The 27,795-nt window shown below is 47.4% G+C and overlaps 1 protein-coding gene across 7 annotated transcripts; it reads left to right on the top strand.

Annotated features, from left to right (window-relative positions):
• The first annotated feature begins 289 nt into the window (after positions 1-289).
• ogdha (oxoglutarate (alpha-ketoglutarate) dehydrogenase a (lipoamide)) lies at positions 290-27,795 on the top strand. 7 transcript variants are annotated; one of them, XM_034541014.1, is made up of 24 exons: positions 290-420; positions 1,634-2,031; positions 9,001-9,177; positions 11,938-12,040; positions 16,181-16,225; positions 18,397-18,512; positions 18,597-18,751; positions 19,625-19,771; positions 19,856-19,946; positions 20,044-20,223; positions 20,289-20,417; positions 20,496-20,675; positions 20,780-20,932; positions 21,430-21,532; positions 22,517-22,645; positions 22,722-22,872; positions 22,953-23,080; positions 23,167-23,345; positions 23,613-23,684; positions 24,375-24,500; positions 24,725-24,797; positions 25,381-25,544; positions 25,629-25,783; positions 25,859-27,795. In XM_034541014.1, the coding sequence occupies exons 2-24, from the start codon at positions 1,792-1,794 to the stop codon at positions 25,977-25,979; spliced, it is 3,117 nt and encodes a 1,038-aa protein (XP_034396905.1). In that variant the 5' UTR covers positions 290-420; positions 1,634-1,791; the 3' UTR covers positions 25,980-27,795. The 7 variants fall into 7 exon arrangements, with proteins under 7 accessions (XP_034396905.1, XP_034396899.1, XP_034396900.1 ...); XM_034541008.1 differs by lacking the exon at positions 16,181-16,225; XM_034541009.1 differs by lacking the exons at positions 11,938-12,040; positions 16,181-16,225 and adding an exon at positions 11,514-11,607.

Below are 27,795 nucleotides of genomic sequence, written 5' to 3'. Positions count from 1 at the left end.
TTGACCATGTTTAAGTATATATATCATATTATTTATTATATATATTATGTATTATATATTATATAGTTTTACCTTGTTTAAGTATATATATCATATTATTTATTATATATTATATAGTTTTATCTTGTTTAAGTATATATATTATATTATTTATTATATTATATATATATATTATTTATTATATATGATATCGTTTTACCTTGTTTAAGTAAATATATTATATATATATTTATCCTATTTGTATTTTTGACGCCAGGCTCCCGTGCGTGGAGACGTTCGAGCCGCATGACGTCACGACGCACGGCGATGCCACGCCTCCTCCGCGCGCCCCCTCCCGAGCTGTCATCATTTCACCGGGAGAAGGCGAAGGGCATCCGGGATAACGGCCGAAAGGGGAGCCACCGCAACGCGTTTCTCGAGGTGAGTAACCGGGACTCGAGGCTTCAGGGGGGTCCGGGAGTCACCGGGGAGGTTACCGGGTCCGGTCTTCACTCACAGAGACGGACCCGGGTCCCGTTTAATGGAAGTACAGTCCGTCCCGAGACGAAACCTGCTAGCCGCGTGCTAACACACACACACATATGTTCATACACACACACACACACACGCACAGTAACGGCCCCGTGCACGTTAGCTCATAAGTCACGTGACTACTTTATCGCGTAGAGTTATAAAACATACCTCGGTAGCTTCCGGTACTGAGTTTTAACCGTAAATGACGTCATTTCACGAGGTTTTTCATCCAAGAAATCGCTTTTTCGGGAAGTCATGACTCGCGGAAGGACAAAATGACGGACAGCTGGTGTTAGCCAATAGGGAACGGCTTAGGAGTTCAGTTTCCGCCAATCGCCAGGCGGGGGGCGGGGCCCCGCCAGGGTGAGGGAAGGAACATGGAGCCCCAACAAGGTCAAAACATGGAGCCGGAGAGGAGGTTAACTTTACACTTAACGTGAGTGTCCTTCTGCTGTAACCTTCCTTCCTTAAGGAGCCACAGCTCAACAACTAGTGTACTTGGTTCACTTCCTGTACTTCGGGTGACGTCTACTCTATTATTATGTAAAGCTGCTCCCTCTGTGTTTTGGTTTATTCACTCCTTTTTAAAGCTCCATTACTTTTTCCAATATGAGCTCATCTTTGGTTAAACGCAATATTTAAAGTGGTGATTCTTTGTGCAGAATCTCAACAAGATGAATCAACAACATGAGTGTTATTTTAGTGTTTTAAGCTAAAACATTCAGAGAAAAAACTTTTTTCACAGATCTTTGCTGCTGATGTTTGAAATATGGAGGCATTTAAACACAAAACACACCTTTCATGTTCTCTGATTTTGCTTTAAGGGGAGAATACCCTGTTATTATATAAAAACATAACATTTCTGTCTTCTGAAGGGTTTTATTAACTTTTGGAAAAGCAGGAAGTACTCAGGTCCTTTACTGCAGTAAAAGTACTACGATGCACTGTGAAAATACTCCACTCAAGTAAAAGTCCTGCGTTCAAAACCTTACTGAAGTAAAAAAAATAAAATAATAATATATATATATATATCTTCATCAGTGCATCGTCATCATGTTTATAACTGGTTTATAACTCTTGTCGGTAACGGACTCTAACCGTCTCTCTGTCTGTGTCTCAGTGGACAAACGGACCAGTGGACGCTTCATTCATCCCTCTCAGTCTTGGGCCTAAACCCCGGTGGAGCGACTCTTCCCCCCCCCTGTGGTTCTGAGGTTGAGGACGTGCGGCCCATCGGCCAACGACGCCACCGCCGCGTGACGCTTTTAAGGACTTCCGATGCATCGCTTAAGGACTTGTGCGGCGCGGTTGCGTCCGCTCACCGCCTCGCAGGGGGCTCAGACTGTTGGCCCCCAGCGGCCAATGACAGCCGCCTTCACGGGGGGCGCCAGGACGTTTCAGCCAATCAGGTGCTACATTGCGCCCGTGGCCTCGGAGCCGTTCCTCAACGGGACAAGCTCCAACTACGTGGAGGAGATGTACTTCGCCTGGCTGGAGGACCCCAAGAGCGTTCACAAGGTGAGGAGCAGTGGAGCCCCCTGCTGGTCTGGAGGAGGACCACATCGTGGTGGTCTACTGGGCCCCATAGACATGAAGTCGGATCCCCAAAGGTTCAGGAATAAAGGACTATAACTTGTTCAAACTCATAATCACAGCTGCAAAGAGTTTAATCTTTAAGACAAAAGAACTAGTACTAGTCTAAATTCTGATACGATGAGGGTGATCGATACGATACGATGAGGGTGATCAATACGATACGATGAGGGTGATCGATACGATGAGGGTGATCGATACGATGAGGGTGATTGATACAATGAGGGTGATCGATACGATGAGGGTGATCGATACGATGAGGGTGATTGATACGATGAGGGTGATCGATACGATACGATGAGGGTGATTGATACGATGAGGGTGATCGATACGATGAGGGTGATCGATACGATGAGGGTGATTGATACAATGAGGGTGATCGATACGATGAGGGTGATCGATACGATGAGGGTGATCGATACGATGAGGGTGATCGATACGATGAGGGTGATTGATACGATGAGGGTGATCGATACGATACGATGAGGGTGATTGATACGATGACGGTGATCGATACGATACGATGAGGGTGATTGATACGATGAGGGTGATCGATGAGGGTGATCGATACGATGAGGGTGATCGATGAGGGTGATCGATGAGGGTGATCGATACGATGAGGGTGATCGATACGATACGATGAGGGTGATTGATACGATGAGGGTGATCGATGAGGGTGATCGATACGATGAGGGTGATCGATGAGGGTGATCGATACGATGAGGGTGATCGATACGATGAGGGTGATCGATACGATGAGGGTGATCGATACGATACGATGAGGGTGATTGATACGATGAGGGTGATCGATACGATGAGGGTGATCGATACGATACGATGAGGGTGATCGATACGATGAGGGTGATCGATACGATGAGGGTGATTGATACGATGAGGGTGATCGATGAGGGTGATCGATACGATGAGGGTGATTGATACGATGAGGGTGATCGATGAGGGTGATCGATACGATGAGGGTGATTGATACGATGAGGGTGATCGATGAGGGTGATCGATACGATGAGGGTGATTGATACGATGAGGGTGATCGATACGATACGATGAGGGTGATTGATACGATGAGGGTGATCGATGAGGGTGATCGATGAGGGTGATCGATACGATGAGGGTGATCGATACGATGAGGGTGATCGATACGATGAGGGTGATTGATACGATACGATGAGGGTGATTGATACGATGAGGGTGATCGATACGATACGATGAGGGTGATCGATACGATACGATGAGGGTGATTGATACAATGACGGTGATTGATACGATACGATGAGGGTGATTGATACAATGACGGTGATTGATACGATACGATGAGGGTGATCGATACGATGAGGGTGATTGATACGATGAGGGTGATCGATGAGGGTGATCGATACGATGAGGGTGATTGATACGATGAGGGTGATCGATACGATGAGGGTGATTGATACGATGAGGGTGATCGATACGTCCCAGTTTCAGCAGACAGCGCCCCCTGGGGGCGGAATGAGGCCAGGGGGACATTGATAGTCCCGACAGGACTAAGAATAGCTGCTTGAAGGTCACATGACCAGCTGGTGGATGAGACAACAGCGGCTTGTTGGACCCGGGGGTTTGATTCTGATTTAAGAGCTTTAAGGAACCCACTGCACAACATGCACGTTATTAAAGAGTTGAGGGAAAACACACACACATACAGAGACACACACACAGAGACACACACACAGAGACACACACAGAGACACACAGATTCACAGACACAGAGACAGAGACACACACACAGAGACACACACACGCAGAGACACACACACAGAGACACAGATTCACAGAGACAGAGACACACACACAGAGACACACACACACGCAGAGACACACACAGACACACACACAGAGACAGAGACACACACACAGAGACACACACACAGACAGAGACACACACACAGAGACACACACACGCAGAGACACACACACAGAGACACACACAGAGACAGAGACACACACACAGAGACACACACACACACGCAGAGACACACACAGAGACACACACACAGAGACACACACACAGAGACACACACACAGACAGAGACACACACACAGAGACACACACACGCAGAGACACACACACAGAGACACACACACAGAGACAGAGACACACACACAGAGACACACGCAGAGACACACACACAGACACACACACAGATTCACAGAGACAGAGACACACACACAGAGACACACACACAGAGACACACACACAGACACACTCACAGACACACTCACAGAGACACACAGATTCACAGAGACAGACACACACACACAGAGACACACACACAGAGACACACACAGCGACACACACACGCAGAGACACACGCAGAGACACACACACAGAGACACACACACACACAGAGACACACACAGACACACACACACAGAGACACAGATTCACAGAGACAGAGACACACACACAGAGACACACTCACAGACACACACTCACAGACACACTCACAGACACACACAGAGACACACAGATTCACAGAGACAGACACACACACACAGAGACACACACAGCGACACACACACGCAGAGACACACGCAGAGACACACACGCAGAGACACACACACACACACAGACACACACACACACACACACACACACACACACAGAGACACACACACACACACACAGACACACACACACAGATTTACAGACACACACACAGACACACACAGAGATACAGACACACAACCACACAGATACACACACACAGAGACACACAGATCAATATAACGCCTCCACAAACAAAGTTATTTATTGTTAGAAACTTTACCATAAATACTCTCAAAGTCAAACTCTCCATAACATCATCAATAACTGTATTGATTTGCTCCCATTGAAGGTGTTTCTGTACATACTTATTGATCCGGTCTATATGAACAGATCGTACCCTTGTGGGACAAAGTCTTACCCAGTCTCACTTATAGCAACACCGTCATATGAATATAGTTAGAACAGGAATATGATGAGGTGAAGATGTACTGGGAGTAAACTGGGAGTAAACTGGGTATTTAAGAAGGAGACGGCAGCGTCCTGTTTACGCTTCGGCTCCACCAAAACAGATTATCAAGTTTCTGTTGACCGTCTCTATGACTCGTTACTGTCTGACTGTTACTGACTGTGACTGTTATTACTGTCTGGTTGTTGTTGTTGTTACTGTCCGTGACTGTTGTTAGTGTCTGTGACTGTTGTTGTTACTGACGCTAGTGTTTGTGACTGTTGTTACTGTCCGTGACTGTTGTTGTTACTGACGCCAGTGTCTGTGACTGTTGTTACTGACTGACTGTTGGTGTTTGACTGTTGTTAGTGTCTGTTGTTAGTGACTATTGTGACTGTTAGTGTTTGTGACTTGTTAGTGTGTGACTGTTGTTAGTGTCTGTGACTGTTGTTAGTGACTGTTGTTAGTGTCTGTGACTGGTGTTACTGACTGACTGTTAGTGTCTGTGACTGGTGTTACTGACTGACTGTTAGTGTCTGTGACTGGTGTTACTGACTGACTGTTAGTGTCTGTGACTGGTGTTACTGACTGACTGTTGTTAGTGTCTGTGACTGTTGTTAGTGTCTGTGACTGTTGTTAGTGACTGTTGTTAGTGTCTGTGACTGGTGTTACTGACTGACTGTTGTTAGTGTCTGTGACTGGTGTTACTGACTGACTGTTGTTAGTGTTTGTGACTGTTGTTAGTGTCTGACTGTTGTTAGTGTTTGTGACTGTTGTTAGTGTCTGACTGTTGTTAGTGTTTGTGACTGTTGTTAGTGTGTGACTGTTGTTACTGACTGTTGTTAGTGTCTGTGACTGGTGTTACTGACTGACTGTTGTTAGTGTTTGTGACTGTTGTTAGTGTCTGACTGTTGTTAGTGTTTGTGACTGTTGTTAGTGTGTGACTGTTGTTAGTGTCTGTGACTGGTGTTACTGACTGTTGTTAGTGTCTGTGACTGGTGTTACTGACTGACTGTTGTTAGTGTTTGTGACTGTTGTTAGTGTCTGTTGTTAGTGTCTGACTGTTGTGACTGTTAGTGTTTGTGACTGGTGTTAGTGTCTGTGACTGGTGTTACTGACTGACTGTTGTTAGTGTTTGTGACTGTTGTTAGTATGTGACTGTTGTTAGTGTTTGTGACTGTTGTTAGTGACTTTTGTTAGTGTATGTGACTGGTGTTACTGATTAACTGTTAGTGTCTGACTGTTGTTGTTACTGACGCTAGTGTCTGTGACTGTTGTTACGACTGACTGTTGGTGTTTGACTGTTGTTAGTATCTGTTGTTAGTGACTGTTGTGACTGTTAGTGCCTGTGACTGGTGTTAGACTGTTGTTAGTGTCTGTGACTGGTGTTACTGACTGACTGTTGTTAGTGTCTGTGACTGTTGTTGTTACTGACGCTAGTGTTTGTGACTGTTGTTACTGACTGACTGTTGGTGTTTGACTGTTAGTGTCTGTTGTTAGTGACTGTTGTGACTGTTAGTGTTTGTGACTGTTGTTAGTGTGTGTGACTGTTGTTAGTGTATGTGACTGTTGTTAGTGACTGTTGTTAGTATCTGTGACTGGTGTTACTGACTGACTGTTGTTAGTGTCTGTGACTGGTGTTACTGACTGACTGTTGTTAGTGTCTGTGACTGGTGTTACTGACTGACTGTTGTTAGTGTCTGTGACTGTTGTTACTGACTGTTGTTAGTGTATGTGACTGTTGTTACTGACTGACTGTTGTTAGTGTATGTGACTGTTAGTGTTTGTCACTGTTGTTAGTGTGTGACTGTTGTTAGTGACTGTTGTTAGTGTCTGTGACTGGTGTTACTGACTGACTGTTGTTAGTGTCTGTGACTGGTGTTACTGACTGACTGTTTTTAGTGTATGTGACTGTTGTTACTGACTGTTGTTAGTGTCTGTGACTGGTGTTACTGACTGACTGTTGTTAGTGTCTGTGACTAGTGTTACTGACTGACTGTTTTTAGTGTCTCTGACTGTTGTTAGTGTCTGTGACTGTTGTTACTGACTGACTGTTGTTAGTGTCTGTGACTGTTGTTACTGACTGACTGTTGTTAGTGTCTGTGACTGTTGTTACTGACTGTTGTTAGTGTCTGTGACTGGTGTTACTGACTGACTGTTGTTAGTGTATGTGACTGTTGTTACTGACTGTTGTTAGTGTCTGTGACTGTTGTTACTGACTGACTGTTGTTAGTGTCTGTGACTGTTGTTACTGACTGACAGTTGTTCGTGCATGTGACTGTTGTTACTGACTGACTGTTATTGTTTGACTGTTGTTACTGACTGACTGTTGTTAGTGTTTGTGACTGTTGTTACTGACTGACTGTTGTTAGTGTTTGACTGTTAGTGTGTGACTGTTATTACTGACTGACTGTTGTTAGTGTATGTGACTGTTGTTACTGACTGTTGTTATTGTTTGTGACTGTTGTTACTGACTGACTGTTGTTAGTGTTTGACTGTTAGTGTATGTGACTGTTATTACTGACTGACTGTTGTTAGTGTATGTGACTGTTGTTACTGACTGACTGTTGTTAGTGTATGTGACTGTTGTTACTGACTGTTGTTATTGTTTTTGACTGTTGTTACTGACTGACTGTTGTTAGTGTATGTGACTGTTGTTACTGACTGACTGTTGTTAGTGTATGTGACTGTTGTTACTGACTGTTGTTATTGTTTTTGACTGTTGTTACTGACTGACTGTTGTTATTGTTTTTGACTGTTGTTACTGACTGACTGTTGTTAGTGTATGTGACTGTTGTTACTGACTGACTGTTGTTAATGTTTGTGACTGTTGTTACTGACTGACTGACTGTTGTTATTGTTTGTGACTGTTGTTACTGACTGACTGTTATTTTTTGACTGACTGTTATTGTTTGACTGTTACTGACTGACTGTTGTTATTGTTTGTGACTGTTGTTACTGACTGACTGTTATTGTTTGACTGTTACTGACTGACTGTTGTTATTGTATGTGACTGTTGTTACTGACTGACTGTTGTTATTGTTTGTGACTGTTATTGTTTGACTGACTGTTATTTTTTGACTGTTACTGACTGACTGTTGTTAGTGTATGTGACTGTTGTTACTGACTGACTGTTGTTATTGTTTGTGACTGTTGTTGCTGACTGACTGTTATTGTTTGTGACTGTTGTTACTGACTGACTGTTATTGTTTGACTGACTTATTGTTTGACTGTTACTGACTGTGACTGTTGTTACTGACTGACTGTTGTTATTGTTTGACTGTTGTTACTGACTGTTGTTATTGTTTGACTGTTGTGACTGACTGACTGACTGTTGTTGTTCCAGTATGTAAATTGTTGCCCTACATTAATGCAACAATATTCAATTCAGTTTATTTTGTAAAGCCCAGAATCTCAACTTCCCTCCAGAGGGTTTTACAACCTGACCTTTGACCTCACCCTCGATACCTTTGACCTTCTGACCTGGTGGTTATTGCAGTGATTCTCCGTGTGAGGTCACTCAGCTCTACACCCGATGGAAGGATCAATCCATATCTGGACTTCCTGCTGCTCCTTCACAATAAAAGCCTGTTGGATCTTCTGTCTGACGAGTCGTCAGAAGCACACGTGGTTCTGTTGTTACGCATCAGAACCAGCAGAACTTCACTTCCTTAGTATAACGGGGACAAGAACTATTACATCTGAACGTTCCTTCATGAGATCACGTGGTTCTTCTTCTGTGGTGCAGGAAGGCGTCGCTTTGTTTGCTGCTCTTTGATTCTGTGAAACCCGTCCGACCCGTCTGCCTGACGATCTTCAACCTTTCAGAGAAGAAGAACACGGGACGCCTTCATGTTGTTGTTGTTGACATTATTAACACTATGCTCCTTCCCCCTCCCCCCCCCAGTCGTGGGACGTGTTCTTCAGGAACGCTAACGCCGGTGCTCCTCCAGGAGCAGCCTACCAGTCTCCTCTGGGTCTGTCTGCTGCTCCTCAGCTCTCCTCTCTGGTTGGAGCTCAGCCCAACACGGAGAAGCTGGTGGAGGACCACCTGGCGGTGCAGTCGCTCATCAGGGCCTACCAGGTACACATGCACAGACACACACACACACACACACACACATATGAACACACACACACATGCACACACATGCACACACATGCACGCACACACACACATGCACGCACACACACACATGCACGCACACACACATGCACGCACACACACACACATGCACGCACACACACATGCACGCACACACACACACACATGCACACAAATATATGCACACATATGCACACACACATGCACACACACACATACATACACGTGCACGCACATGCACACACATACATGCACACACAAACACGCACACACATGCACACACATACATGTGCACACACACACGTGCACACGTATGCATGCACGCGCACACATGCACATACACATGCACACACGTGCACACATGCACATACACAGGCACACACACACACAAGCACACACATTCACACACACATACATGCACACATACACGTGCACACGCACGCACGTGCACGCACGTGCACACACATGCACACAAATATATGCACACACGCACACACACATGCACGCACACACATCTATGCACACACACACACATATATGCACATGCGCACACACATATATGCACATGCACACACACACACACATGTATACACACACGCAGACATAATGTGTGTGTGTGCAATGCTTTGGAGGATGTAGACGGGAAGTAAACACATAATAAACGTTTGTTTTAATTATTGATATGGAACTTTAATATAAATCCTTTTTAAAGGACGTGATGTTTTCATTTAGTCCTTTAATGTTTCTGGTAAATTCTTCTAAATGTCACCTTTTAAAATAGATTAAAGTTCTTTCTTCACGGTTCATGAGTTCTGAGTGTTGAGGTTGAATGAAATGTGATTTATTGGAACATAAAGTATGCTGATTGTAAATAACTGTTGTTAATCATGTTTAATATCCTCAGGTCCTGACTGCTTCCTGCTTTATTTAACGTGATATTTAACGTGGAGCCGGCTGTGTTTGTAGTTTTTAAGTTTTTAAATGACGTCTCTCATTGAGCAGCCTGAGGACCGGACTGGTGAGTGGAGGTCTTCACGGGTCCTGAACCTGAAGGTGTAATGCATAAACATTATTTATCCACTAGATTAATTCATCAGTTTGATTGTCGCTCTCGTTCTTTCATTTTATTTTAATCTTTTGGAGAGATGTAAATTCATCCATAAGGAGAGAGAGAAGAGGAGATAGGTGCTCAGTGTATCCTAAAACATCCCCCAGCAGCCTATAAGCCTATAGCAGCATATCAAGGGGCTGGACCAGGGCAAACCTGATTCAGCCCTAACTATAAGGGCTATCAAAGAGGAAAGTCTTAAGTCTATTCTTGAATGAGGTGACTGTGTCTGCCTCCAGGACTGAAAGTGGAAGCTGGTTCCATAAAAGAGGAGCTTGATAACTGAAGGCTCTGGCTCCCATCATACTTTTTAGGACTCTAGGAACCACAAGTAGCCCCGCATTTAGTGAGCAGCTCTCTAGTGGGGCAATATGGTACTACAAGCTCCTTAAGATATGATGGTGCATCACCAATCAAGGCTTTGTAGGTGAGGAGAGGAATTTTAAATGTGATTCTTGATTTTACAGGGAGCCAGTGCAGAGCAGCTAATACAGGAGTCATGTGATCTCTTTTCTTAGTTTTTATGAATACACGAGCTGCAGCATTCTGGATCAACTGGAGGGACTTAAGAGACTTAAATAACTAGTCTGGGTAAAACCAGTTCTCTAGGGACCACCAGGGGGCGACTCCTCTGGGGTTTATTATTCTGGTGCACTTGTCAAACAGACCATAAAGCAGGGTACGCTTTAGGGCGGGGCTACGAGGTGATTGACAGGCTCCTTCTCAGTCTAGATACGGTCACTTCCTGTTCACTGGTTGCAAACAAGATGGCGACGTCCTAAACGAGGCTTCAAACCAACTAAACGATACAAATACAGGACCCGTTGCACCGCTCCTCACGACCCATCCAGACCCTGGTCCTGGGTCAGCTCTCGGCTACGTGGACCTGTGCAGACCTCCAGTCACCTGACACCAGTCAGTGTTGTGATAACCCGGTGTGTGTGTGTGTGTGTGTGTGTGTGTGTGTGTGTGTGTGTGTGTGTGTGTGTGTGTGTGTGTGTGTGTGTGTGTGTGTGTGTGTGTGTGTGTGTGTGTGTGTGTGTGTGTGTGTGTGTGTGTGTGTGTGTGTGTGTGTGTGTGTGTGTGTGTGTGTGTGTGTGTGTGTGTGTGTGTGTGTGTGTGTGTGTGTGTGTGTGTGTGTGTGTGTGTGTGTGTGTGTGTGTGTGTGTGTGTGTGTGTGTGTGTGTGTGTGTGTGTGTGTGTGTAGGTGATGGGGCATCACAATGCCCGGCTGGATCCTCTGGGAATCAGCTGTGTGAATTTTGATGATGCTCCGGTGAATTCCGGCTTCCAAGACGTCGGTGAGACATCAGAACTGAGAAACTCTTCTGGCTCGTGGTGTTAATGATCCCCCCACCCCACCCATCCCCCCCCCCCCCCCTCTCTCCTTCCTCCTCTCTCTCTCTCTCTCTCTTTCTACTCCTGTTGTGGTGATCTTTTGTCTATTTACTTTACACATCCTCGACCTGCTTCTCCTCTGGTTATTTCGTTACATCTTGCTTCCTCCTCTTCACTTTCTCCTTCATTTCGGTCCATCCTGTCCTCTTCCTCTTCCTCTTCCTCTTCCTCCTCCTCCTCCTCCTCACTCCACTTGTCCTGGGTGGGCTCTGTGCTATTGTCACTCCTTGTAGATCCGGGGGCACCACGTGGCACAGTTGGACCCCCTCGGCATCATGGACGCCGATCTGGACTCGTGTGTCCCCACTGACATAATCACGTCCTCCGACAAGCTGGGTGAGGACTCCTGGAACGTTCTAGTACACGCCCTTATGTTCCTGGAACGTTCTAGTACACGCTCTTATGTTCCTGGAACGTTCTAGTACACGCTCTTATGTTCCTGGAACGTTCTAGTACACGCCCTTATGTTCCTGGAACGTTCTAGTACACGCCCTTATGTTCCTGGAACGTTCTAGTACACGCCCTTATGTTCCTGGAACGTTCTAGTACACGTTCTAATGTTCCTGGAACGTTCTCGTATACGCCCTTATGTTCCTGGAACGTTCTAGTACACTCCCTTATGTTCCTGGAACGTTCTCGTATACGTTCTAATGTTCCTGGAACGTTCTCGTATACGTTCTAATGTTCCTGGAACGTTCTCGTATACGCTCTAATGTTCCTGGAACGTTCTCGTATACGTTCCAATGTTCCTGGAACGTTCTCGTATACGTTCCGATGTTCCTGGAACGTTCTCGTATACGTTCCAATGTTCCTGGAACGTTCTCGTATACGCTCTAATGTTCCTGGAACGTTCTCGTATACGTTCCAATGTTCCTGAAACGTTCTCGTATACGCTCTAATGTTCCTGGAACGTTCTCGTATACGTTCCAATGTTCCTGGAACGTTCTCGTATACGTTCTGATGTTCCTGGAACGTTCTCGTATACGTTCCAATGTTCCTGGAACGTTCTCGTATACGTTCCAATGTTCCTGGAACGTTCTCGTATACGCTCTAATGTTCCTGCAACGTTCTCGTATACGCTCTAATGTTCCTGGAACGTTCTCGTATACGTTCTAATGTTCCTGGAACGTTCTCGTATACGCTCTAATGTTCCTGGAACGTTCTCGTATACGCTCTAATGTTCCTGGAACGTTCTCGTATACGTTCTGATGTTCCTGGAACGTTCTCGTATACGCTCTAATGTTCCTGGAACGTTCTCGTATACGCTCTAATGTTCCTGGAACGTTCTCGTATACGCTCTAATGTTCCTGCAACGTTCTCGTATACGCTCTAATGTTCCTGGAACGTTCTCGTATACGCTCTAATGTTCCTGGAACGTTCTCGTATACGCTCTAATGTTCCTGCAACGTTCTCGTATACGCTCTAATGTTCCTGGAACGTTCTCGTATACGCTCTAATGTTCCTGGAACGTTCTCGTATACGCTCTAATGTTCCTGGAACGTTCTCGTATACGTTCTGATGTTCCTGGAACGTTCTCGTATACGCTCTAATGTTCCTGCAACGTTCTCGTATACGCTCTAATGTTCCTGGAACGTTCTCGTATACGCTCTAATGTTCCTGCAACGTTCTCGTATACGCTCTAATGTTCCTGGAACGTTCTCGTATACGCTCTAATGTTCCTGGAACGTTCTCGTATACGCTCTAATGTTCCTGCAACGTTCTCGTATACGCTCTAATGTTCCTGGAACGTTCTCGTATACGTTCCAATGTTCCTGGAACGTTCTCGTATACGTTCTGATGTTCCTGGAACGTTCTCGTATACGTTCCAATGTTCCTGGAACGTTCTCGTATACGCTCTAATGTTCCTGCAACGTTCTCGTATACGCTCTAATGTTCCTGGAACGTTCTCGTATACGTTCCAATGTTCCTGGAACGTTCTCATATACGCTCTAATGTTCCTGGAACGTTCTCGTATACGCTCTAATGTTCCTGGAACGTTCTCGTATACGCTCTAATGTTCCTGGAACGTTCTCGTATACGCTCTAATGTTCCTGGAACGTTCTCGTATACGTTCTAATGTTCCTGGAACGTTCTCGTATACGCTCTAATGTTCCTGGAACGTTCTCGTATACGTTCTGATGTTCCTGGAACGTTCTCGTATACGCTCTAATGTTCCTGGAACGTTCTCGTATACGCTCTAATGTTCCTGGAACGTTCTCGTATACGCTCTAATGTTCCTGGAACGTTCTCGTATACGCTCTAATGTTCCTGCAACGTTCTCGTATACGTTCTAATGTTCCTGGAACGTTCTCGTATACGCTCTAATGTTCCTGGAACGTTCTCGTATACGTTCTGATGTTCCTGGAACGTTCTCGTATACGCTCTAATGTTCCTGGAACGTTCTCGTATACGCTCTAATGTTCCTGGAACGTTCTCGTATACGCTCTAATGTTCCTGCAACGTTCTCGTATACGCTCTAATGTTCCTGGAACGTTCTCGTATACGCTCTAATGTTCCTGGAACGTTCTCGTATACGCTCTAATGTTCCTGGAACGTTCTCGTATACGCTCTAATGTTCCTGCAACGTTCTCGTATACGCTCTAATGTTCCTGGAACGTTCTCGTATACGCTCTAATGTTCCTGGAACGTTCTCGTATACGCTCTAATGTTCCTGGAACGTTCTCGTATACGCTCTAATGTTCCTGGAACGTTCTCGTATACGCTCTAATGTTCCTGGAACGTTCTCGTATACGCTCTAATGTTCCTGCAACGTTCTCGTATACGCTCTAATGTTCCTGGAACGTTCTCGTATACGCTCTAATGTTCCTGGAACGTTCTCGTATACGCTCTAATGTTCCTGGAACGTTCTCGTATACGCTCTAATGTTCCTGCAACGTTCTCGTATACGCTCTAATGTTCCTGGAACGTTCTCGTATACGCTCTAATGTTCCTGGAACGTTCTCGTATACGCTCTAATGTTCCTGGAACGTTCTCGTATACGCTCTCTTTCTTGAACTGCCGATGTGATCTAGCTCCTTTCAGGAACTGAAGCCTCCCTAAATCGAGTGCTGTTGTTGTCCACTAAGCTCTTGATTGGATTCACTTCAGGAATAGATGTGTCCCTGGTGTTCAATCCCTTTGCACCTCGTTAGAGGAACGAGTCGAGCTGTGAGTCAGTGAGGTGTTAGTGGATCCTTCATGATCCCTTCAGTAGCTTCCAATCACAGGCTCTTCATCAGCACTTTGGCTCCTTTCTGTTTATCTTTCCTGAGAGTTTGAGGTTGAAGAACAGCAATAAAGTTGAGTAAAACTCTTCTGGAGGGTCAAGAATGTGACATGTAATGTGAAGTGTGACGAGGTCGCTTCATGCTCGTAAAGAAGCACTTTGGTTTCTGGAGAGAAAAGAAGAGCTTGTTTCCATCCGGCTGTTATTTTTAATACGCTAAGAACGAGCTTCGTCTGCTGAGGAAGATCATGTGACGTGGTGGAAAGCTCCGGTCCTTTGAGACGTGTGAGCTGTTAGCCTGTGGCTAACAGTGCTAGCATTGTGATCTGCTGGTCGTTGATTAGCTTCTCCGCTGCGTCCTGATTGGCTCGTTGTCGCTGGCTGGTCGTTTTCCTGTTTGCAGGAATCTGAGCTGAGATCTTAGTCTCTTTGACTTTACTGGTTAGCTCCAGACCCGTCTTTAACTTAACGATTCTTAGGATTAAGACTTATTTCTGTGAACCAGTTGCTAATCCCAACTACAGAAATCTGATTGGTTATTTGTTTATTGTGTTTATTTGAATCTCAAAAGCTCTAAAAAAAACCCAGAAAAAACGTTTATTCTCTGGTCAGTTTAATGTCGGAGAGATTCGGGTAGTTTTTCTTCTCAGATGAATAACTGCTGCAGTCAATCATTGGTTGTTCAGCGGTGACCTGGTCGACCTCTAACTGCTAATTAGCTTTAGCATCCAGCCTGTTGCACCATGATGAATGCTGCCGGGCAGACACGGCGAGGACGTCTGTGTTGCGTTCAGGGACCGGTTGTCAGGGGCCGGTTGTCAGGGACCGGTTGTCAGGGACCGGTTGTCAGGGGCCGGTTGTCAGGGGCCGGTTGTCAGGGACCGGTTGTCAGGGACCGGTTGTCAGGGACCGGTTGTCAGGGACCGGTTGTCAGGGGCCGGTTGTCAGGGACCGGTTGTCAGGGACCGGTTGTCAGGGACCGGTTGTCAGGGACCGGTTGTCAGGGACCGGTTGCGTCCCGGCCGTGCTTCCTCTCTGGGAGCTTGTGTGGTTCTGTCCCCCTCGTGCTCCACCTCTTCACTCTGAAACCTTTTGTCAACCACACCTGGACAGGAAGGCGGCGGAGACGTCGGGATGGCGCGTCGTAGCCGGAGGGCGGTGGCGTTAAAATGGCCGACGGCGTGGGGTTTGTAGGTCACTAACGGTGTCCGGGTGTCTCTCCCTCTGCTGCCCCCTGCTGGCCCCTCCAGACGTGGCCGTGTTCAAGGAGAGGCTGAGAATCCTCACGGTAGGAGGTACGAGGAGCGACGCCGGTAGTTCCTCCTGAGCGGGCAGTAGTGCACGCCACGCCGACAGGAAGTCAGGAACACATCCTGACTTCCTGAACGGGAAATAAAGGAAAGATTTCATTCAGTTCACCGTCTTTGTTTTTATCAAACATGTCGCCACAGCTCCCAGTTCATTGTCCCGTTTAAAAGCTAGACAATAGGCATTGTTGACATTAATACAAGTTACACAGAAGATGACGATGTGTTTAACGTCACGGCTGATGCATTTCATGTCAGCCAATCAAAACGGATCGCTTGCCCGGGGATTGAAAAATGATCTGCTGCAAAAGTATCATGTACATTTTAAACATTTCATTTGATCTATTTAGCAATGTTACTTTTCTAATTAGTGTTCATTTATTCCTTCTCCCAATAACGTCTCTCAGATGGATTATTGTGTGATGACGGTGAAGCTCAGTGAAATATCACCTTAAAGCCTCGATACACAGGAAACATGCAGATATATACAGTTACATGTTGCTCTGACCTCTGAATGTCTCCTGTGTGTTCTGGCTGCTGTAGTTAGCCGTGTTAGCTTCAGACGTGGTATATATATATATATATGTGTGTATATATATATATGTATATATATACACTAGCGACGTCTGTGTGTGTGTTTTATATATCTATATGGTTGTGTTTCACAGTTTAGTTTTAGTTTAGCGGTAAACATCCGACATCAATGTGTTTTTGAAGAAGAGTGGAGGAGAGGAAGTGAGGAAAGGGAAGAAGGAGCTGTCAGTGATCCGTCCGCCTGCTGTCTTTTAGAGAGACGCTGCTTCTTGATTGGCCGGCTTAGCTATTCAGCGTGTGATTGATTTTTGATGTTTCTTCTGTGAGCCGTGTCGGCTCTCTGATTGGCTGAATCAGTCCGCCCAGCTCAGGCCTGTGATTGGCCGAGTTAAAGACTTGGAAATGCCTCCTTTCTCTCTCTACCTGTCCTCTCTCCTTTATAACATCCTCCACTAACGTTCCATAATTACCAAATAACCCCGAACCTGTCACTCACTCATGTTCATTACGCTGTCATGAAAGCATCTGACAGATGGATCTGGTCTGCCTTTGTCGATGTTGAAAGCAGACGGAAACTTCCTCTGGTTGTATAGAAGTCTATGCTTCATGTGTTAAAGCTGCATTCTCTCTCCTGACCACCAGGGGGCGACTCCTCTGGTTGTATAGAAGTCTATGCTTCATGTGTTAAAGCTGCATTCTCGCTCCTGACCACCAGGGGGCGACTCCTCTGGTTGTATAGAAGTCTATGCTTCGTGTGTTAAAGCTGCATTCTCTCTCCTGACCACCAGGGGGCGACTCCTCTGGTTGTATAGAAGTCTATGCTTCATGTGTTAAAGCTGCATTCTCTCTCCTGACCACCAGGGGGCGACTCCTCTGGTTGTATAGAAGTCTATGCTTCATGTGTTAAAGCTGCATTCTCTCTCCTGACCACCAGGGGGCGACTCCTCTGGTTGTATAGAAGTCTATGCTTCATGTGTTAAAGCAGCATTCTCTCTACTGACCACCAGGGGGCGACTCCTCTGGTTGTATAGAAGTCTATGCTTCATGTGTTAAAGCTGCATTCTCTCTACTGACCACCAGGGGGCGACTCCTCTGGTTGTATAGAAGTCTATGCTTTTATAATATATATAAAATAAAATATAAATAAAACCCGTTCCTGGACCAGATCACTAAATGTTACTTTTTAATGTCTCTTGACGCCACGTTGAGGCGCCAGAAGTGGGCGGGGCCTCCACGCTCTGCTGGAGACCTCAGTCTGTTTAATATATATTTTAATTGATGACACAGAGGAACTTTGAGTTGGATCATTAACGATATAGAAGTTTAATCCTGCTTCAGAAAACCAACGTCTTTATTGCTTTACTTTTAAACGCAGTCAGATGAATAAAGGAGAAGGTTGACGTGTTGTTATTATTATTATTATAGTTATTGATCTCATGGTTGAGGTGTGAACCTAATCATTGATACTAATGATCTCATGTGTTTAACATGTTTCTGCTGCTGTGTTCATGTTTATCTCCATATTGTGTCCCATTCATTCATGTTTTCATGTCTCCGCCCGGCAACCTTTTTTTCACCTCCTTCCCTCTTCTTTGTCCCCTCCCGTTGCATCATGGGACATGTAGGCTTCTACGGTCTGGATGAGTCAGACCTGGACAAGGAGTTCCGGCTGCCCACCACCACCTTCATCGGAGGCTCGGAGAGCGCTCTGCCGCTGAAGGAGATCATCCGGCGACTGGAGGTAAACACGGACACCTGTTGAGATGTTACCTGTGCAGCTGGTGCAGCAGGTGCAGCTGACGCCGGTGTCCCCTGTGTTGGTTAGATGGCGTACTGTCAGCACATCGGTGTGGAGTTCATGTTCATCAATGACTTGGACCAGTGCCAGTGGATCAGACAGAAGTTTGAGACTCCAGGAGTCATGCAGTTCACCCTGGAGGAGAAGAGGACTCTGCTGGCCCGCATGGTCCGCTCCACCAGGTAAACACACCTCCCACATGGTCCACCAGGTAAACACACCTCCCACATGGTCCGCTCCACCAGGTAAACACACCTCCCACATGGCCCACCAGGTAAACACACCTCCCACATGGTCCGCTCCACCAGGTAAACACACCTCCCACATGGTCCGCTCCACCAGGTAAACACACCTCCCACATGGTCCACCAGGTAAACACACCTCCCACATGGCCCACCAGGTAAACACACCTCCCACATGGTCCGCTCCACCAGGTAAACACACCTCCCACATGGTCCGCTCCACCAGGTAAACACACCTCCCACATGGTCCGCTCCACCAGGTAAACACACCTCCCACATGGTCCACCAGGTAAACACACCTCCCACATGGTCCACCAGGTAAACACACCTCCCACATGGCCCACATGGTCCGCTCCACCAGGTAAACACACCTCCCACATGGTCCGCTCCACCAGGTAAACACACCTCCCACATGGCCCACATGGTCCGCTCCACCAGGTAAACACACCTCCCACATGGTCCACCAGGTAAACACACCTCCCACATGGTCCGCTCCACCAGGTAAACACACCTCCCACATGGTCCGCTCCACCAGGTAAACACACCTCCCACATGGTCCACCAGGTAAACACACCTCCCACATGGTCCACCAGGTAAACACACCTCCCACATGGTCCACCAGGTAAACACACCTCCCACATGGTCCGCTCCACCAGGTAAACACACCTCCCACATGGTCCGCTCCACCAGGTAAACACACCTCCCACATGGTCCGCTCCACCAGGTAAACACACCTCCCACATGCTCCACCAGGTAAACACACCTCCCACATGGTCCGCTCCACCAGGTAAACACACCTCCACCTGTGTGCAGGTTTGAGGAGTTCCTGCAGAAGAAGTGGTCTGCAGAGAAGCGCTTCGGTCTGGAGGGCTGCGAGTCTCTGATTCCGGCTCTGAAAACCATCATCGATAAATCCTCTGAGAACGGGGTGGAGAACGTCATCATGGGCATGCCTCACAGGTAACACACACCTGTATGTGTACACACACACACTCACTCACACACACGCTTCCTGTCTGTACTCTGACCTCCTTCTTCTTCCAGAGGTCGTCTGAATGTTTTGGCCAACGTGATCCGTAAAGAGCTGGAGCAGATCTTCTGTCAGTTTGACTCCAAGCTGGAAGCAGCTGATGAGGTAACGTACCTGTTGTACACACACACACACACACACACACACACACACACACACACGCGCGCACACACAGTTATTGGAGGGTGTGGTTTCTCCTCAGGGCTCCGGAGACGTGAAGTACCATCTGGGGATGTACCATCGTCGCATCAACCGCGTGACGGACAGGAACATCACGTTGTCCCTGATGGCCAACCCGTCCCACCTGGAGGCCGTGGACCCGGTGGTGCAGGGCAAGACCAAAGCGGAGCAGTTCTACTGCGGGGACAACGAGGGCAAGAGGGTGAGTGTCTCCCGTCCTCGTCTCCTGCGCACCTGAACGAGGTCTTCACCTGTCTGTGCCTGCAGGTGATGTCCATCCTGATCCACGGAGACGCGGCGTTCGCCGGTCAGGGGATCGTCTACGAGACCTTCCACCTGTCCGACCTGCCGTCCTACACCACGCACGGCACCGTGCACGTCGTCGCCAACAACCAGGTGACCCACGCACCGACGAGCGCCGGCCGCGGGCGGTGGACGGCGCGGTAACCATGGCGACTCTCTCTCCCCCCACAGATCGGCTTCACCACAGACCCCCGCATGGCGCGCTCCTCGCCGTACCCGACCGACGTGGCGCGCGTGGTGAACGCGCCGATCTTCCACGTGAACGCGGACGACCCCGAGGCCGTGATCTACGTGTGCAAGGTGGCGGCCGAGTGGAGGGCCACGTTCCACAAGGACGTGGTGGTCGACCTGGTCAGTGGCCGCCGAGCGCCTTCAGCCCCCGGGCACGTGGGAGGGGAGCTCACCGTGTGTGTGTGTGTGTGTGTGTGCGTGTGTGTGTGTGTGTGTGTGTGCAGGTGTGTTACAGGCGGATGGGGCACAACGAGATGGACGAGCCGATGTTCACTCAGCCTTTGATGTACAAGCAGATCAAGAAGCAGAAGCCGGTTCTGCAGAAATATGCAGAGAAGCTGATCGCAGAGGGAGCCGTGAGCCGGCAGGAGTACGAGGTAGTACTAGTATTTCACTAGTACTAGTACTACTACTAGTAGTAGTACTAGTACTAGTACTAGTACTACTGAAATGCATCAGAGAACTGTAATATTTTGTGGGGATATTATACAATACACAAACTTCTTTTATTAAATCAACTATTAACTTTTAACAATTAGGGTGTCTGGATTGACTTTTAGTCAAACCTGTGGTTATATATGAGTTATATGTTGTATAAATTACATAATTTGTATAAATTAAACAAGTTGTATAAATGATCAATTTCTCAGTTTAACCTTCAGAGTTCTGGATTCACTGAGAACTCATGAAGTTCACCATCAATTATTGTTGAAGTGAAATATATATATGTGTGTGTGTGTGTGTGTGTGTGTGTGTATATATATATATATATATATATATATACATATATATACATACACACAAACACATACGTGAAGTGTTTTTAGATAATTATACATTAATAAATATATTAATCTTCCGTCTCTTTCTTCAGGAGGAAATTGCCAAATACGATAAGATCTGTGAGGAGGCGTACAACCGCTCCAAAGACGAGAAGATCCTCCACATCAAGCACTGGCTGGACTCCCCCTGGCCTGGTGAGACTCAAGACTAGTACTGGAGTCTCAGGACCTGGTGCTCTGGTCTCAGGACCTGGTGCTCTGGTCTCAGGACCTGGTGCTCTGGTCTCAGGACCTGGTGCTCTGGTCTCAGGACCTGGTGCTCTGGTCTCAGGACCCTGGTTCTCAGGTCCTGGTCCTGGTTCTCTGGTCTCAGGACCCTGGTTCTCAGGTCCTGGTCCTGGTTTTCTGGTCTTAGGACCCTGGTTCTCTGGTCTCAGGACCCTGGTTCTCAGGTCCTGGTCCTGGTTCTCTGGTCTCAGGACCCTGGTTCTCAGGTCCTGGTCCTGGTTTTCTGGTCTTAGGACCCTGGTTCTCTGGTCTCAGGACCCTGGTTCTCAGGTCCTGGTCCTGGTTCTCTGGTCTCAGGACCCTGGTTCTCAGGTCCTGGTCCTGGTTTTCTGGTCTTAGGACCCTGGTTCTCTGGTCTCAGGACCCTGGTTCTCAGGTCCTGGTCCTGGTTCTCTGGTCTCAGGACCCTGGTTCTCAGGTCCTGGTCCTGGTTTTCTGGTCTTAGGACCCTGGTTCTCTGGTCTCAGGACCCTGGTTCTCAGGTCCTGGTCCTGGTTCTCTGGTCTCAGGACCCTGGTTCTCAGGTCCTGGTCCTGGTTTTCTGGTCTTAGGACCCTGGTTCTCTGGTCTCAGGACCCTGGTTCTCAGGTCCTGGTCCTGGTTCTCTGGTCTCAGGACCCTGGTTCTCAGGTCCTGGTCCTGGTTTTCTGGTCTTAGGACCCTGGTTCTCTGGTCTCAGGACCCTGGTTCTCAGGTCCTGGTCCTGGTTCTCTGGTCTCAGGACCCTGGTTCTCAGGTCCTGGTCCTGGTTTTCTGGTCTTAGGACCCTGGTTCTCTGGTCTCAGGACCCTGGTTCTCAGGTCCTGGTCCTGGTTCTCTGGTCTCAGGACCCTGGTTCTCAGGTCCTGGTCCTGGTTCTCTGTCAGCGAGTTGAACTGTCGTCCTCTGCAGGTTTCTTCACTCTGGACGGACAACCGAAGTCCATGAGCTGCCCCTCCACCGGTCTGACGGAGGAAAACCTGAACCACATCGGAGGCGTGGCCTCGTCCGTCCCCGTGGAGGACTTCACCATCCACGGAGGTGGGGCACGTAGAGACCTGCTGTAGTTCTCCTGTCACGCTTCAAAGGAAGCCTCATTTGCACGTTTGACCATCAGGTCTGAGTCGGGTCCTGAAGAGCCGAGGCGAGATGGTGCGTCAGCGCACCGTGGACTGGGCCTTGGGGGAGTACATGGCCTTCGGCTCGCTGCTGCAGGAGGGGGTCCACATCAGACTGTCGGGGCAGGACGTGGAGCGAGGCACCTTCAGGTAAACCAGGAACCTCCTTCTGAGACCGGGTCCTGGTTCAGGAGCAGAAAGTAAAAGGCGCTCTGATTGTCCTCTTGCAGCCACCGTCACCACGTCCTCCACGACCAGAACGTGGACAAGAGGATCTGCATCCCCATGAACCACATCGCCCCAGACCAGGCGCCCTACACCGTGTGCAACAGCTCGCTGTCCGAGTACGGAGTCCTGGGTGAGTCCAGCCCCTCATATATATATATATATGTGTATATATATATATATAAATATAAATCTCTATATCACCCCTCTAACCCCCAGGCTTCGAGCTGGGCTTCGCCATGGCCAGCCCCAACGCTCTCATCCTGTGGGAAGCTCAGTTCGGGGACTTCCACAACACGGCTCAGTGCATCATAGACCAGTTCATCTGCCCCGGGCAGGCCAAGTGGGTCCGGCAGAACGGCATCGTGCTGCTGCTGCCCCACGGCATGGAGGGCATGGTGAGGACAACAAGCGCACCTACACACACACACACACACACACACACACACACACACATCTATACACACACTCATCTTTAACCTCATTATTATTATTATTAGCTCTTATGATAATAAACGTATGTTCTGCTCACTGTATTAGGTACACATTGATCATTATAACTAATCATTACAGTGTATTGATTAGGTAGATGACTGTGTGTGTGTGTGTGTGTGTGTGTGTGTGTGTGTGTTTGTGTGTGTGTGTGTGTGTGTGTGTGTGTGTAGGGTCCAGAACATTCTTCAGCCCGTCCAGAGAGGTTCCTCCAGATGTGCAACGACGACCCCGACGTCATGCCGGTAAGACAGGAAACTGACGCCCAACCTTTCAAAGTTAAAGTCTCCTGCTGGTTGATGTTGGACTTTGTGCCACGACAGCCAGAGACTCGTTTTATTTTGACGGGGCCTGAGTGTGAAGCTACTTCCTGTGGTCTGTCTTTCAAAATAAAAAAGGTTTTATTTCTGGTTGAAAGCTGAATTTCAACCGCGGCCTGGAAACGGTTTAAAGATGGAGGATGTAGTTCTTAACTTAGAAACTACAAATAAATGAACTGCCCAAATTATTGTTTATTCCCCATATATATATTATGTATTTATATATACTGTGTTTGTGAATGTATGTACTCTAGAAACAGGAAGTTGTCGCTATGACAACGAGCTGATGAATGCTCTGATTAATTTCACTGTAAATGTCGATCAATTAAAAGAGTTTACTGTGTAAGTGTACCAGGTGACCTTTGACCTCCAGTGAGGTGTGTGTGATGTCACCGTGACTCCTCCCCTCTCTGTGATGTCACCGTGACTCCTCCCCTCTCTGTGATGTCACCATGACTCCTCCCCTCTGTGATGTCACCGTGACTCCTCCCCTCTGTGATGTCACCGTGACTCCTCCCCTCTCTGTGATGTCACCGTGACTCCTCCCCTCTCTGTGATGTCACCGTGACTCCTCCCCTCTCTGTGATGTCACCGTGACTCCTCCCCTCTCCTCAGAGCCTCACCGAGGACTTCGCTGTGCAGCAGCTCTACGACTGCAACTGGATCGTTGTCAACTGCTCGTCTCCTGGGAACTACTTTCACGTCCTGAGACGGCAGATCCTGCTGCCCTACAGGAAGCCTGTGAGACACACACACACACACACACAGACACACACACACACACACACACACACACACACACACACACACACACACACACACACACACACACACACACACACACACACACACACACTCAGGTCACATGTTGATCAGTTTGTTGATAAACATTCTTGTGTTGTTGTTGTTTAATGTCTTTTATTTTGAAACCCCTGAGATGATGAACTTCCTGTTTGTCCCTCCAGCTGATTGTCTTCACTCCCAAATCTCTGCTGCGCCACCCGGAGGCCAGATCCAGCTTTGATGAGATGTTACCTGGTACTTCTAGTAGTATTACTGTAGTATTATACACAGTATTCCTTGTATTAGTACTAGTATAGATCCAGCTTTGATGAGATGTTACCTGGTACTTCTAGTAGTATTACTGTAGTATTATACACAGTATTCCTTGTATTAGTACTAGTATAGATCCAGCTTTGATGAGATGCTACCTGGTACTTCTAGTAGTATTATTGTAGTATTATACACAGTATTCCTTGTATTAGTACTAGTATAGATCCAGCTTTGATGAGATGTTACCTGGTACTTCTAGTAGTATTACTGTAGTATTATACACAGTATTCCTTGTATTAGTACTAGTATAGATCCAGCTTTGATGAGATGCTACCTGGTACTTCTAGTAGTATTACTGTAGTATTATACACAGTATTCCTTGTATTAGTACTAGTATAGATCCAGCTTTGATGAGATGTTACCTGGTACTTCTAGTAGTATTACTGTAGTATTATACACAGTATTCCTTGTATTAGTACTAGTATAGATCCAGCTTTGATGAGATGCTACCTGGTACTTCTAGTAGTATTACTGTAGTATTATACACAGTATTCCTTGTACACCCTAGGAACTCACTTCCAGAGGCTGATCCCAGAAGGGGGCGTGGCCTCGGAGCACCCTGAGCAGGTGAGGCGCCTGGTCTTCTGCACGGGGAAGGTCTACTACGAGCTGACCAAGGAGAGGAAGAGCCGGGGCATGGAGGCCACGGTGGCCATCGCCCGCATCGAGCAGGTACTTGTACACGCATGGTGGTATTGATCAGAGTGCTGGTCTGGACGCTGACTCCGTGGTGTGACCTCTGACCCCTCCCCCCAGCTGTCCCCGTTCCCCTTCGACCAGGTGAAGGCCGAGTCGGAACGCTTCTCCAACGCCGACCTGGTCTGGTGCCAGGAGGAGCACAAGAACCAGGGTTACTATGACTACGTGAAGCCTCGCATCAGGACCACCATCGAGAGGGCCAAGCCCGTCTGGTAACTCCTCCCCCTGCTCCTCCCCCTGCCCCTCCCCCTGAGTGACCTCTGACCTCTGACCCCTGTGTGTCTCAGGTACGCGGGCCGAGGGCCGGCAGCCGCTCCGGCCACGGGGAACAAGAAGGCTCACCTGATGGAGCTGCAGCGTTTCCTTGACAACGCCTTTGGCCTGGACGCGTTCAAGGACCAGCAGTGACCTCTGACCCCTGAGCACCTGGAACACCCCCTCCCCCCCCCCCTTCAGACTGCATCTACACACAGAGTACTGAATACTACATAGTACACACTGTTCATCCCAACTACAAGTAGTACTACATGAGTACTAACTGCTCTTGTAGTACTACTTGTAGTACTGTTCAGAACTCATTAGATACAATCATCTAAATGTTTCTATCAATAAATCTGTTTTCACCTGATTATTGATTATTGATTAGATTGCTGAAATAAAACCAAATATTGAGTACTTTATGGTATCAGTATGTAGTACTACTTCCAGTACATCAGTGTACTCCTTAATATATGCATACTCATGTATTAGATGCGTTGGTAGTCTGGAGTACACTGTGTACTACTGTGTACTGTGTTCAGTAGTACATACATAAATACTACTAGAATACTGTGATACTTGGAGTAAAATACACAGAATTCTTTCAGAGTACTCTCAGATACTCAGATTACAAATACTCCGATACTTTTCTTTTATATTCTTGTTTTTAAACTTGTGGATTTAAGGTTGTTCAACGAGTTGCCAGGTTGCTGAGTCTGGCAACATGAGACACACACACACACACACACACACACACACACTCCAGCTGTATTGTGTACCAGAGGTGTTGCATCATCATCTTCATCATCCTCCTCTTCTTCACCTGAAACGTTCCAGGAAACATTTTCCCTTTTAGTTTTTCATATAAAGGCTCGTTAGCATTGTTAGCTTCCTTTAGCGCGCCCATTGTAAACCAATGGGCGGGCGGCTAGCAGGAACCAGCAGGTGGAGGAGGCGGTTGTTGTTGTTGTTTTTCAGCAGGTGTGTTGGCTCGTTAACGGAAAGGTCTGCAATCAATTAGTCACCACGGCAACGCTTAACTCGCACATTGAGATTTTATTTTTTTCTTTACGTTTTGGGGATTTAAAATGGCGATCTGCATTCATGGTGATGATTTAACCCCTCGGCTTCTGTCTCCTTCTCCTCCTCCTCTCCCTCCTCCTTCTCTCCCTTCCTCTCTGTCCTCCTCCTCCTCTCCCTCCCCCTCTTCTTCTCCTCCTCCTCTCCCTCCTTCTCTCCGTCCTCCTCCTCCTCTCCCTCCCCCTTCTTCTCCTCCTCTTCCTCTCCCTCCTTCTCCTCCTCCTTCTCTCCCTTTCTCTCCTCTTCTCCTCCTCTCCCTCCCCCTCTTCTTCTCCTCCTCTCCCTTCCTCTCCTCCTCCTCCTTTCCCTTCTCCTCCTCTCCCTCCCCCTCTTCTTCTCCTCCTTCTCTCCCTTCCTCTCCTCCTCCTTTCCCTTCTCCTCCTCTCCCTCCCCCTCTTCTCCTCCTCCTCCTCTCCCTTTCTCTCCTCTTCTTCTCCTCACCCTTCCTCTCCTCCTCCTCCTTTCCCTTCTCCTCCTCTCCCTCCCCCTCTTCTTCTCCTCCTCCTCTCCCTCCTCCTCCCTCCCCCTCTTCTCCTCCTCCTCTCCCCCCCTCTTCTTCTCCTCCTCCTCCTCCCTCCCCCTCTTCTCCTCCTTCTCCTCCTCCTCTTCTCTCTCGCGAGCGTTCATCTCGTGCCACAACGCAGCGTCTCATGTTCTGTTTTCATCTGAATGAACTCTTGTCAACAGGAAGTGAACTCTTTGTCAACAGGAAGTGAACTCTTGTCAACAGGAAGTGAACTCTGTTTGTAAACACAAATAAAGCAGCAGAAGAAGAACTGCAGGTTGTTTCTTCTGAGACAAAGAAAATGATTTATTTATTTTCATAAAGAGGATTAAACTTCTCTTCATTGTTTTGCTTCATTCAATAAAGAAAACTACAGAAGTC

Source organism: Cyclopterus lumpus, chromosome 9 (genome assembly GCF_009769545.1).
Source record: "Cyclopterus lumpus isolate fCycLum1 chromosome 9, fCycLum1.pri, whole genome shotgun sequence".
Taxonomy (NCBI): Eukaryota; Metazoa; Chordata; class Actinopteri; order Perciformes; family Cyclopteridae; genus Cyclopterus; species Cyclopterus lumpus.
The sequence above is the reverse complement of the archived record's forward strand: the minus strand, read 5'-3'. Positions and strand labels throughout refer to the sequence as shown.

What these genes read in the sequence shown, in the direction of transcription:
- ogdha (XM_034541014.1), top strand. Translation starts at nt 1,792, where the DNA reads ATGCATCGCTTAAGGACTTGTGCGGCGCGGTTGCGTCCGCTCACCGCC. An exon ending in GTCCGAGTACGGAGTCCTGG is followed by an intron (nt 23,081 to 23,166) that starts GTGAGTCCAGCC and finishes TCTAACCCCCAG; the next exon opens with GCTTCGAGCTGGGCTTCGCC. An exon ending in TGCTGCCCTACAGGAAGCCT is followed by an intron (nt 24,501 to 24,724) that starts GTGAGACACACA and finishes TTGTCCCTCCAG; the next exon opens with CTGATTGTCTTCACTCCCAA.